At 35.5% G+C, this 14,614-nt stretch overlaps 1 protein-coding gene across 1 annotated transcript in view; it reads right to left on the bottom strand.

Annotated features, from left to right (window-relative positions):
- Window positions 1-13,265: 13,265 nt before the first annotated feature.
- The window catches only part of LOC115225728, a 33,589-nt gene continuing 32,240 nt past the window's right edge, over window positions 13,266-14,614 (bottom strand). The window contains exon 22 of the mRNA XM_029796657.2: window positions 13,266-13,486. Within this exon, the coding sequence (XP_029652517.1) occupies window positions 13,380-13,486 (107 nt within the window). The 3' untranslated portion in view covers window positions 13,266-13,379. The remainder of the gene's footprint in view (window positions 13,487-14,614) is intronic.

Raw genomic sequence — 14,614 nt, 5'->3', positions numbered from 1 at the left:
AGATCCCTATTATATTCTATGATCAATTAATGATAATGATGATGATGATTATAACATCGGCACAAGGTCAGTAGCTTTGAATGGTGAGGCAATCCAAATTCCTCTTATTGAACTATTCAATAAGATGAATGTGGATTGCCACCACCCCACAGGCTCTCTGGCTCCAGGCAGAAGCAGATAAAAAGCCTGCAGTCCTCCTACTCTTCGTGGCAATCGATCTGATAAAAATATATTTCTTTACCACCTACAAGGGGCTAAACATGGACAGACAAAGGGATTAAGTCGATCATATTGACCCCGGTGCATAACTGGTACTTATTTAATCGACCCTGAAAGGACGAAAGGCAAAGTTGACCTCGGCGGAATTTGAACTCAGAACATAACGGCAGACGAAATACCTATTTCTTTACTACCCACAAGGGGCTAAACACAGAGAGGACAAACATGGACAGACAAACGGATTAAGTCGATTATATCGACCCCAGTGGGAAACTGGTACTAATTTAATCGACCCTGAAAGGATGAAAGGCAAAATCGACCTCGGTGGAATTTGAACTCAGAATGTAACGGCAGACGAAATACCTATTTCTTTACTGCCCACAAGGGGCTAAACACAGAGGGGACAAACATGGACAGACAAACGGATTAAGTCGATTATATCGACCCCAGTGGGAAACTGGTACTAATTTAATCGACCCTGAAAGGATGAAAGGCAAAATCGACCTCGGTGGAATTTGAACTCAGAACATAACGGCAGACGAAATACCTATTTCTTTACTACCCACAAGGGGCTAAACACAGAGAGGACAAACATGGACAGACAAACGGATTAAGTCGATTATATCGACCCCAGTGGGAAACTGGTACTAATTTAATCGACCCTGAAAGGATGAAAGGCAAAATCGACCTCGGTGGAATTTGAACTCAGAACGTAACGGCAGACGAAATACCTATTTCTTTACTGCCCACAAGGGGCTAAACAGAGAGGGGACAAACATGGACAGACAAACGGATTAAGTCGATTATATCGACCCCAGTGCGTAATCGACCCTGAAAGGATGAAAGGCAAAGTCGACCTCGGCGGAATTTGAACTCAGAACGTAACGGTAGACGGAATACGGCTACGCATTTCGCCCGGCGTGCTAACGTTTCTGCCAGCTAGCCGCCTTATAGCCAAGAAAGTTTTCCCAGTAACATCGCCTAATATCTTAAAAAGGACACACTGGACCCTAGTCCAAGATACACTGTGCACGCACGCATGTGAGAGAGAGAGTATATGAAGAAAGATATGGTGGGGTAGATTACAGCAATTGAAATAACTTCGGGAGCGCGCTGTCTTGGGGTCGAAGCTGGCCTGGGGCTAATCTACAACAACGATGATTACATCTTAACTGTCTTACAAAATCTAGTATACATTAAATGATGGCGTAACTTCGGTATAGGTACCGGAAGTACCGGATACCTTTCAAGAAAGTGTGTTTTTTTTTATATATGGGGAGTTAGGGTTTGTGTTAGGTTTAGGGGTAGGAGAAAAGGATTTCTCTTATCTTCAGTAATGTAAACAAAGTCACGTGTGTACCTATACGGAGGGATCGTCACATTAAATTATGTATTCTTAGATAGTCTATACCTGAATAAAAGACAGGGAGGGTGGTCACAGTTAATACGAGGACAGACGAACCATATTAACAATAATAATAAATAATACTAAAGATAATGTTGGTAATGCCCCATTAGGTAGGCTGATGGTAACTTCGGTATAGGTACCGGATACATTTCATGAAAGTGTTTTTTTTTTATATATGGGGTTTTGTGGTAGGGGTTAGAGTTTGCGTTAGGGGTGGGAGAAAAGGGTTTCTGTTATCTTCAGAAATGTAAACAAAGCCACTTCAGGTACTTACGGTACCTATACCGAAGGATCGACTTACGCATTCCTAGATACTCTGTACCTGAATAAAAGACAGGGAGGGTGGTCACAGTTGGAACGCGTTCGTTCTGTTATTGTAATTGACCTGATACGAAATAAAACACGAGGACAGACGAATACCGAAGGATCGCCTTATGTATTCCTAGATACTCTGTACCTGAATAAAAGACAGGGAGGGTGGTCACAATTGGAACGCGTTCGTTCTGTTATTGTAATTGACCTGATACGAAATAAAACACGAGGACAGACGAACCATATTAACAGATAACACTAAAGATAATGTTGGTAATGCCCCATTAGGTAGGCAGATGGTTAATGTAGGTGTTCTTGATGCAAAGAGGCAGTGAAAAAATCCCCTCCAGGGTCCACAAAGAGCCCCATTATTTACTTACATGTTGCAAAGTTGGAACAAATTGCTGACCGGGAGACATCTTGACTCAGGGGAGACAACTCGAACTATAAGTGCAGCTTCTCGAGGAATAAGTGTCACTCAAGGACAGCGGTTTCTGACCTTTTTTTTTTGCTTGTGGGGACTCCCTGAGAGCTGTTTTATCGTCTGCGGGCCCGAGATATGCGCATGTAAATTTTTGGAATTAAAATATTTGTTTTTTAGGTTAGTAAAAACTAAGAATGAAACTATTTCGTTATATGAATACTCTCTTTCCACACTTTTTACTCTTTTACTTGTTTCAGTCATTTGACTGTGGCCATGCTGGAGCACCGCCTTTTAGTCGAGCAAATCGACCTCAGGATTTATTCTTTGTAAACCCAGTACTCATTCTATCTGTCTGTTTTGCCGAACCGCTGAGTTACGGGGGACGTAAACACACCAGCATCGGTTGTCAAGCGATGTTGAGGGGACAAACACAGACACACACACACACACACACACACACACACACACACACACACACACATATACACATATACATATATACGACGGGATTCTTTCAGTTTCCATCTACCAAACCCACTCACAAGGCTTTGGTCGGCCCGAGGCTATAGTAGAAGACACTTGCCCAAGGTGCCACGCAGTGGACTGAACCCGGAACCATGTGGTTGATAAGTAAGCTACTTACCACACAGTCACTCCTGCGCCTATTGCGCCATAATACAAATCCCAAATGCAGATCTTGAAATTTTCAATTAATACAAGTAACTCTCCTAGTAAACAAAATTTGGTACTTTTTGGTTAACTCAACCCCATTAAAACATTACCATTAAAAAACGGGGTTATCTCCCCACTAAAAACTTGGGTTATCTCCCATATATAAAAACCTAGTAAGCTTTATAGATGTCTTTAAGAACTAATATAAATACTATCTTCATAATATGAATTAAATCTTAATAGGCGCAGGAATGGCTGTGGTAAGTAGCTTGCTTCCCAACCACATGGTTCCGGGTTCAGTCCCACTGCGTGGCACCTTGGGCGAGTGTCTTCTACTATAGCCTCAGGCCGACCAATGCCTTGTGAGTGGATTTGATAGACGGAAACTGAAAGAAGCCCGTCGTATATATGTATATATATATGTATATATATATGTATATATACGTATGTATATATATATATATATGTATATATGTGTATATATATTGTTGTATTTCGGAATGGTCATTTTGCCAGTTTATATGTATATATATTTATTATATATATATATATATATATATATATATATATATAAATTTATATATAGAGGGCATTATACATACATGCCAGAAGGCATTATACATAAATGCCACACGCTAAGAGGGACAATTAGTCATTTCTACCAAAAATATTACTAATCCCACCGAATGCAATTTTTCAAAGTAAGACATTTAAAAAATATAGACCTGTATCACAGTGATTTCATACTTACATATTCATCAGCAGGCCTGAATGTATTATAAATAAACAACGACCCTGCCCCGCTTAAGCCGATCAGCTAATGATCAACATCAACGAAGCACATGGGTGAGTTTACATATATTACATCCGGATAAATGGCAAACTTTTACGAATTGCATTTCGGGAGAGGAAAAGTTTTTTCGGAATGTAAAAGTTTGCCATTTATCGGATGTAATATATGTAAACTCACCCATGTGCTTCGTTGATGTTGATCAGTTAGCTGATCGGCTTAAGCGGGGCAGGGTCGTTGTTTATTTATAATACATTCAGGCCTGCTGATGAATACGTAAGTATGAAATCACTGTGATACAGGTCTATATTTTTTTAAATGTCTTACTTTGAAAATTGCATTCGGTGGGATTAGTAATATTTTTGGTAGAAATGACTAATTGTCCCTCTTAGCGTGTGGCATTTATGTATAATGCCTTCTGGCATGTATGTATAATGCCCTCTATATATAAATTAATATGTTCAATAAGAAATAATTATTTTCGAATTTTTTCTCTTATGAGGTTTTCACGCTATCTACCTGACAATTTCTTGTTAAGTTTTCCTTATTAAGTAGTTGTCTTAATTGCTATATATATATATATATATATATATGTGTGTGTGTGTGTGTGTGTATGTATGTTTGTGTGTCTGTGTTTGTCCCCCCATTATTACTTGACAACCGATGCTGGTGTGTTTACGTCCCCGTAACTTAGCGGTTCGGCAAAAGAGACCAATAGAATAAGTACTAGGCTTACAAAAAGAATAAGTTCTGGGGTCGATTTGCTCGACTAAAAGGCGGTGCTCCAGCATGGCCACAGTCAAATGACTGAAACAGGTAAAAGAGTAAGTCTTCTCTTTTTGAGAAAAACTCTTTTTCGAAGATAGTTCAGTCGGGAAGAGTCCATTTGCAAACACAGCACTCACACACACCACACAGGCCGAGGTTGAAAAGCTGGTCTGTATTTAATCTCCCTGGGTAATAAAATCTGGGGACAATATTCTCTCCTTACAAAAAAAAAAAAGCATAAATCATGTCGACATCCTTATAGGCACACTAGCAGCATAGCCCGGCGTTGCCCGGTTATGTAAGAGCCCCTAGTAGGCAACGACTAATCCCAATCTAGTCCTTTCCCTCTAGGGAACGAAGGCGCATGTGTAGGTTGCAATGTGTTCTCTTCACTCGAATACTTCTGTGTATACAATGTTCCTAGCTGTCCCTTTGGGCGATAAAAAGGTCGAGTTGTGTCCCCTAGACAGAAAATGTGTTGCATATAAAAAGCTTAGATTCTCGACCCCATGTCGAATTTATCGATTTTTTTCAGAACTGGGGGAACTTTTCAAAATTTTCGCTGCGTTAGTTATGAATTATGACATTGGGCTACGTGTGTGTCAAGTTTCATCAGAATCGGTTGAAAGCCGTGGTCAGGGTGAGGGTACAACCTGACAGACACACAGACACACAGACAAACAAACTGCCGTATATATATAGAGAGATATACACATGCTTAAATAAAAATGCATGCATGTATAGAAATATATAAATGTACAGCTATATACATACATAAATGTATGTATATATGTATGTAGATTTATATATATAAATATGCAATATATGTAGAATACCCAATTATTGGATCTCTTTGGTTTGAACGGCAGTTTTTTAAAATAATTTCCACATAACTAAACAATTTTAAACTTCGTATACTAGTAGAATGTGTTTATAAAACATTATATCTTTTGGCTTTATTGAGAAAATTCTATAGTTTGTAAGATATTTGTTGTTTTTTTTCTTCAATTTCTGCAACTTCAACCAATCAATGACGTCTATTGAGGTAAAAAAAGCATTCTGTGCCGTATGAATATGTCCCTCGTTTACGAAACAGATTGGGTTTATTTACATTTGTGAAGAAAAAAAGATACCCTTTCCCCCACCCTAACCCTAACCCTGGATCTTTTCGGTTTGAACGGTGGTTTTTAACATAATTTCTAGGTAACTAAAAATTTTTTAACTTCATATACTGGTAGAATGTGTTTATAAAACATCTTTTTCTCTTGGCTTTATTGAGAAAATTCTGTAGTTTGTAAGATATTTGCTGTTTTTTTTCCTTCAATTTCTGCAATTTCAACCAATCAATGACGTCTATTGAGGCAAAAAAAAATTCCGTTCCGTATGAATATGTCCCTTGTTTAAGAAACAGATTGGGCTTATTTACATTTGTGAAGAAAAAAAGATACCCTTCCCCCCACCCCTAACCCTAATCCTAACTAACCCTGACCCTAAAAGAGATTGAAATGCAATAGATCGATACTAGGGTCATAATTATGGGTAACAATTTCATATGACACCACTAGAAAAAAACTGCCGTTCAAACCGAAAAGATCCCAATTATTAATACACAAGTGTTTTTTATTGCATTGCAATTACATTACTGGGTGTAAAAAATGGGTGAAGGTAAAGAGATATTTTGCCATTAATTTATAGAGCAATAAGAAAATGGAGGGGATCAATAGGTGGTTTATCAACTTTTAGACATTATATTATGTCAGTTTATTTATTGCAGCGTGGAAGGTGTTTATAAGCCATTTAAGAAACACACAAAAACCGTTAGATTCACTTCAACATTTAAATTTAAATTGTGTCAAAATATTTTCGTCACTTTGAGACCGCGATCTGTTCACAGACAAAATTAGGGTTAGAGATACAGCTTGGAATTTTGTCAGTGAACAGGTCGCGGTCTCAGAGCGACGAAAATATTTTGACACAATTTAAATTTAAATATTGAAGTGAATCTAATAGCTTTTGTGTATTTCTTAAATGGCTTATAAACACCTTCCACGCTGCAATTTTTTTTTTATATTATATTATATTATATCATATATATATATATATATACACAATCGCAGCGTGGAAGGTGTTTATAAGCCATTTAAGAAACATACAAAACCGTTAGATTCACTTCAACATTTAAATTTAATTTGTCAAAATATTTTTGTCGTTTTGAGACCACGACCTGTTCATTGACAAAGCTTCATGCTGCTTGACAAATTAAATTTAAATGTTGCCAGCCTCGCCTGGCCCCCGTGCCGGTGACACGTAAAAGCACCATCCGTTCGTGGCCGTTTGCCAGCTCTGTCTGGCCCCCGTGTCGGTGGCACGTAAAAGCACCATCCGTTCGTGTCCGTTGCCAGCCTCGCCCAGCCCCCGTGCCAGTGACACGTAAAAGCACCATCCGTTCGTCGCCATTTGCCAGCTCTGTCTGGTACCTGTGCGGGTGGCACGTAAAAAGCACCCACTACACTCACGCAGTGGTTGGGGTTAGGAAGGGCATCCAGCCGTAGAAACACTGCCAGATCTGACTGGGCCTGATGAAGCCTTCCATCTTCACAGACCCCAGTTGAACCGTCCAACCCATGCTAGCATGGAAAACGGACGCTAAATGATGATGATGATGATGATGATGATGATGATGATGATGATGATGATGATGATGATGATGATGATATTGAAGTGAATCTAACGGTTTTGTGTGTTTCTTAAATGGCTTATAAACACCTTCCATGCTGCGATTATGTATATATATATATATATATATATATTAGGCTTATAGGCCCTCTTTATTTGTTTTCCTGTCCTGTTTCTATTCCTTCTTGTACTGTATTTTTTGTAATTGTATTTTATTTTGTATTTGTATTGTTTTTACGTCCTTTTTTTGTCACATTTTTTCCCTTGTTTTTACCCCTCTGCAAAGGAATTTTATTTAATTCTTTCGCAGGAAGGACTAGTTCGACGAGACGTGTTCTGTCCTCACCTTCGAAACACGCTGGAGTTGAACTAGGGACAGCTGATGAAGGGGATTTTTCCTTGTGTAGTTTGTCTTGTACTCTGTTTTTTCGTTGTTAAAAAAGGTCCGTTTCCATGTTTGTTTTTACGTTTTCGTTTCTCGTTGAGTTCTACGTCTATTTGTGGTGTCCTGTACACACGTATATATATTTATATATGCATGTATATATACATGTAGATGTAGGTACGTACATATATGTTTGTATGTATGCATATATTTTATTTATTACACTATATATATATATATATATTATATATATATATATATATATATATATATGATATAATATAATATAATATAAAAAAAATTGCAGCGTGGAAGGTGTTTATAAACCATTTAAGAAATACACAAAAGCTATTAGATTCACTTCAATATTTAAATTTAATTTGTGTCAAAATATTTTCGTCGCTTTGAGACCGCGACCTGTTCACTGACAAAATTTCAAGCTGTATCTCTAACCCTAATTTTGTCTGTGAACAGATCGCGGTCTCAAAGCGACGAAAATATTTTGACAAATTAAATTTAAATGTTGAAGTGAATCTAACGGTTTTGTGTGTTTCTTAAATGGCTTACAAACACTTTCCACGCTGCAATTGTTTTCGTTCCAGCACACGATCTCAGATCAAGTCACTTGCTATGCAAGTACATCTCCGTAAGTTTATTTATTTATTTAGTAAAATGACAATTACAACAATATACATACATGAATAACATATTATGCTTTAGATATATAATATAAAGATACCAGTAATTATTAAAATATATAACATACAGGAATATGAAAGCAAAGGTGTAGAAAGCAACAACAGAAAAGATTCAGGTGAGGGGAAGGTCAACATTACCAAAGATTGATACCACCAAGAACAATAATAACGGTAACAATGATACTGTAGAGCAGGAGGAACTCAAACACACCAAATTATCGGGCCCAGAATAGCAGTTGTAGTAGCAGTGAAGGAAATATAATAATATAATAATGAAATTATTGTATACAGTGCTCAGGTGCACCACAACATGTCAGAAAGTGCGTATAAAGCATATGCAGTAATGTACAAATGTCTGGGATGTGAACAGTGTATGAGTCAGATACATGCTTGTGTGTGTATGGAGGAGAGAAAATCAGGTGTAGTGTTGGCGAATCTCAGGAAGCATGGAAGTTTTGAAGGATGCAGTGCTCCGACAACTAACAACTGATGCCAGCAGTTTGTTCCATGCTTCAGCAACTCTCAGCGTGAAAAAATGTTTCCAAAATGAAGACAAAAGGAAGATCAGCAGAATGGAAGACAATGGCTATAAGAATATAGTTGCGGGGATGATAATGATGATGATGATGATGACGACAATGATGAAATGATAGCAATAAGGACAATGAAAGAGATGATACCCAGAGAAATGATAGGACAGAAAGTAGTACAACAGGTATAAAAGACAATAACCCTTTTCACACTTACCCCGCTAACGAAGGAGTTTGTATCCCACAACAAATAAATGACGAAATAGAAGCACACTTCACCATAGGTGCAGGAGTGGCTGTGTGGTAAGCGGTAAGTAGCTTGCTTACGAACCACATGGTTCCGGGTTCAGTCCCACTGCGTGTCACCTTGGGCAAGTGTCTTCTACTATAGCCTCGGCCAACCAAAACCTTGTGAGTGGATTTGGTAGACGGAAACTGAAAGAAGCCTGTCGTATATATGTATATATATATATGTGTGTGTATGTTTGTGTGTCTGTGTTTGTCCCCCTAGCATTGCTTGACAACCGATGCTGGTGTGTTTACGTCCCCGTAACTTAGCGCTTCGGCAAAAGAGACCGATAGAATAAGTACTAGGCTTACAAAGAATAAGTCCTGGGGTCGATTTGCTCGACTAAAGGTGGTGCTCCAGCAGGGCCGCAGTCAAATGATTGAAACAAGTAAGAGAGTAAAAAGTAATCGCTATTTTGTTGCACTTCTTGAAATGTTCATCTCATTAGCAAACAAATCTTATCGTTAAGTTGTGGGGAGGAAACCTTTTTTTTAATGAATGAAGATTAGCTATGTCAATTCTTTTAGAAGCACAAGTAGAAGCATTTGAAGGGGATTAAGGACAGGAGATAAATAACGGATTAGGGGAGAGAAGAGAAAAAGGAGAGGAGGAGAGCAGAAACATTTTAACCCTTTAGCATTTAAACCGGCCATATCCGGCCAAAAGTATTCTGCCTGTTTTATGTTCAAACTGGCCAGATCTGGTCTCTCACACCAGCCCTACAATATCGTTTTAAAAATTAACAGCTACCTCATCAAAATCTCATAGCTACAAAACAATGTGGATTAAAAAGGGATTAATTTTGGCAGAATAATGTGAACACTAAAGGGTTAAGTTTGAACATTTTGTTGAACCCTTTTTCTGTAAAACAGGAAGGTTTTCCATTTACAAACACACACACACACACACACACACACACACACACACACACACAACACACACACACACGCGTATGATGTTCATATTGTGGTACAAAACCATTAAAGGGATTACGGCAACTTTACATCGCAAGTGTGTCGAGTTTTGATATATGTTGATATACGAGGGATTATATATACTTAATCCAAAATGTTTGTCAGTTGCTTCAGCGCTGACATTATTGGGTTTGAAGATAATGAAAGTAGCAGAAATTATTCACACACACACACACACACACACATAGGGCACTTCCATAATTCGACATTTACATGTACGCACACAGACACATATATACACACACACATGTATATATATATGGTGTGTATATATATATATATATAGAAAATAGTAAAATGTGAAAAAACTACAGAAGGCTTGTTTTAAAAGGTTAAAAAATATATATTTGAGTCATTATATCTGAAGAATGTTATAAATTTTTTTCATGCAATGACATAGTTTTTGAAGAAACAACCGGTTTCGCGTTCAGCTTTTCAAATTTCTTACATATTGACTCAAATATATATTTTTTAACTTTTTAAACAAGCCTTCTGTAGTTTTTTCCATTTTTACTATTTTCTATATATATATATATATATATATTAAAGCAATAATAAATCTCTGAACGAGGTATATATATATATATATATACACAATAATACATCTCACCGAGGTATCTATATATTACACATACACACATATATATTATATATATATTTAATTTTTATATATATAATATATATATATAGAGATATATATATTATATATATATATATATATATATATATATATATTATATAGGTGAGAAAGTTGGTGTGTGAAAGGACGTGGTTGAATATATAGAAAATAGTAAAAAGTGAAAAACTACAGAAGGCTTGTTTTAAAAGGTTAAAAAATATATATTTGAGTCAATATGTCTGAAGAATGTTATAAATTTTTTTCATACAATGACATAATTTTTGAAGAAAGACCGGTTCGCGTTCAGCTTTTCAAATTTCTTACATCCTTATGTTACGTTGGAGAAGTGTAAAGAAGAGTTCAGATAAGGGGAGGAAATAAGTGATTTCTTCCGTGGTGTAAGGGAGATAATCGCTTAATATTTCTTGCCTTTTTTTTTGAGTAAGCAATTTGAAAAGCTGAACGCGAAACCGGTCATTTCTTCAAAAATTATGTCATTGTATGAAAAAAATTTTAACATTCTTCAGACATAATGACTCAAATATATATTTTTAACCTTTTAAAACAAGCCTTCTGTAGTTTTTTCATTTTTACTATTTTCTATATATATATATATATATATATAAGCAATAATAAATCTCTGAACGAGGTATATATATATATACAACACACACACACACACATAGATATATATATATATTTATATTTATATATATATATGTATACATATATATATATAATATATATTATATATATATATATATATATATATATATATATATATATATATAGGTGAGAAAGTTGGTGTGTGAAAGGACGTGGTTGAATATATAGAAAATAGTAAAAAGTGAAAAACTACAGAAGGCTTGTTTTAAAAGGTTAAAAAATATATATTTGAGTCAATATGTCTGAAGAATGTTATAAATTTTTTTCATACAATGACATAATTTTTGAAGAAAGACCGGTTTCGCGTTCAGCTTTTCAAATTTCTTACATCCTTATGTTTACGTTGAGAAGTGTAAAGAAGAGTTCCAGATAAGGGGAGGTAATAAGTGATTTCTTCCGGTGTAAGGGAGATAATCGCTTAATATTTCTTGCCTTTTTTTTTGAGTAAGCAATTTGAAAAGCTGAACGCGAAACCGGTCATTTCTTCAAAAATTATGTCATTGTATGAAAAAAATTTATAACATTCTTCAGACATAATGACTCAAATATATATTTTTTAACCTTTAAAAACAAGCCTTCCGTAGTTTTTTCACTTTTTACTATTTTCTATATATTCAACCACGTGCTTTCACACACCAACTTTCTCACCTATATATATATATATATATATATATATATAATATATATATATATGATATAATATATATATATGTTTGTGTGACCGCGTGTGTACCGTTGGTGATTTTTTTTCCTCCATCTTCCTTTCTTTCGATCTTTCCTTTCCTGTTTCTGACGAAGAGCTCCGCTCGAAACGTTAAACCCTCCTTCTTTCCTTCCTTCTGAGCGTCCAATATACTATACTTGTTCCGTCCTCGCGTTGTTGTGTTTTCTCTTTGTGTTTTCATGTTGGATTAACTTTATATATATATATATATATATATCTATATATATATATATATATATATATATATAAAATACAAAATGGGACAAGAACGCAAAACATCTGGACAACTAGGTGATGCAACACCTAGTTGTCTGGATGTTTTGTGTTCTTGCCCCATTTTGTATTATATATATATATATATATATATATATATATAATATATATATATATATATATATATATATATGTATATATATATATATATATATATATATATAATATATATATATATGTATATATATATATATTATATATATGTATATATATATAGCGGTGTGCGTACACTTTGTTCTCTGTATATAATTTAATCAGCCGAAATTGTGAGGATGATCCGGTTCTTGACTGAGGATAAAAGGCTTCGAATGACCGTCCTTGTTTTCTTTGTATCGTCTATCTGGATGTTTCGTTGTCCCTTTTTGTATCACCTAACTGTCCAGATGTTTTGCGTTCTTGACCCATTTTGCATTTTATTTTATATATATATATATATAGTGGCATACGTATGATAGATCGTTAGCTCCTACATGCATTTTTTCTCTCCTTGTTTCTCTCCTTGTTTTTTTCTGTGTCCCTTTCTGTAGAAGAGCGTAGGCTCGAAACGTAAAAGACTTTTTCTATTCCTGAGCGTTATACTAATACATTTGTTTGTTTGTGCTCCACCTGCATTCGTCTTTTGTTTTTTTCCGTAAACTCTCCTATCTATATATATATATATATATATATATATATATATATATATATATTTTCTCTCGTTTTTCTGTGTCCCTTTCTGTAGAAGAGCGTAGGCTCGAAACGTAAAAGACTTTTTCTATTCCTGAGCGTTATACTAATACATCTGTTTGTTTGTACTCCACCTGCCTTCGTCTTTTGTTTATTTTTCTAAACTTTCCTGTTATATATATATATATATATATATACATACATATATGTGTGCATGGATATGTTTGTGTGGGTGTATAAGAGTCCATTGGTATTGGTACCGTTTATAGCTGGTCACTGGTTCTGATCAAGCCATTTGCCAAACAAGTAAGAGTCCAGCATAAACCCATGCGTTTATGAGAAGCTGTTTAGTGACTGCAGCATTAGTTGGTGTTACTGGAGTTATCATGGTCGCTGAAAAATATAAAAGATGAACATACATTTATTACATATGTATATGTATATGAATGTGTGTATGTGTATGTATGGATGTGTGTGTATATGTATGTATATATATATATGCTCTTTTACTCCTTTACTTGTTTCAGTCATTTGACTGCGGCCATGCTGGAGCACCGCCTTTAGTCGAGCAAATCGACCCCAGGACTTATTCTTTTTTGTAAGCCCAGTACTTATTCTATCGGTCTCTTTTGCTGAACTGCTAAGTGACGGGGACGTAAAGACACCAGCATCGGTTGTCAAGCAATGCTAGGGGGACAAACACAGACACACAAACACACACACACGCATACATATACATATATATATATATATATATATATATGTATGTATATATATATTATTGGTAAAAACGGTAAGATAACAAAAGAATGAAAGAGACCTCCATATTATGTAAATAGAGGAAATTATCTGTAAAAGTAAGATGTGACAATTATTCGGTAGCCAAGATAAAACTCCGAGTTTTGGATGCCGAGGTAGAAATTTGTATATATTCCCCCCAGTTTGACATCCGGGTATCGTAGAGCGGTTACCCCGCGTACCGTCCAACCCATGCTAGCATGGAAAACGGACGCTAAACGATGATGATGATGATATATATATACTATAGAATTTGGTCTGCAACAGTTAGATCCGAGCTTAACCGTAGTCTCTCCTCATGTTTCTTGGAACTTATATCCACATCGTTATGAGTAGATCTATTTTCTCTGAGATGTCTATAATTAATTTAAAAACTTTGTATTATTGGAAAACCTATATAGTCTGCTTGGAATATTACTTCAAATTCATGGAACTCACTCCTATAACTTCATAAGGATATTTACACTCTCTAAGATGTTTGGAAAACTTATATGGAATTTAGCTGATAAATACTTGACATTATATTTGCTGTAACATTTGCAGCTTTAAATAAAATGTTTATGGTATGAAACAATTGTACTAAACTACCTATCCATTCTTGTTGCTTTCTTCTTGGTTATATATATATATATATATATATATATATATATATATATATATCAGGCTTCTTTCAGTTTCTGTCTACTAAATCCACTCACAAGGCTTTGGTCGGCCCGAGGCTAT

Source organism: Octopus sinensis, linkage group LG28, assembly GCF_006345805.1.
Source record: "Octopus sinensis linkage group LG28, ASM634580v1, whole genome shotgun sequence".
NCBI lineage: Eukaryota > Metazoa > Mollusca > Cephalopoda > Octopoda > Octopodidae > Octopus > Octopus sinensis.
Note: the sequence above shows the minus strand (reverse complement) of the source record. Positions and strands in the feature narration are given on the sequence as shown.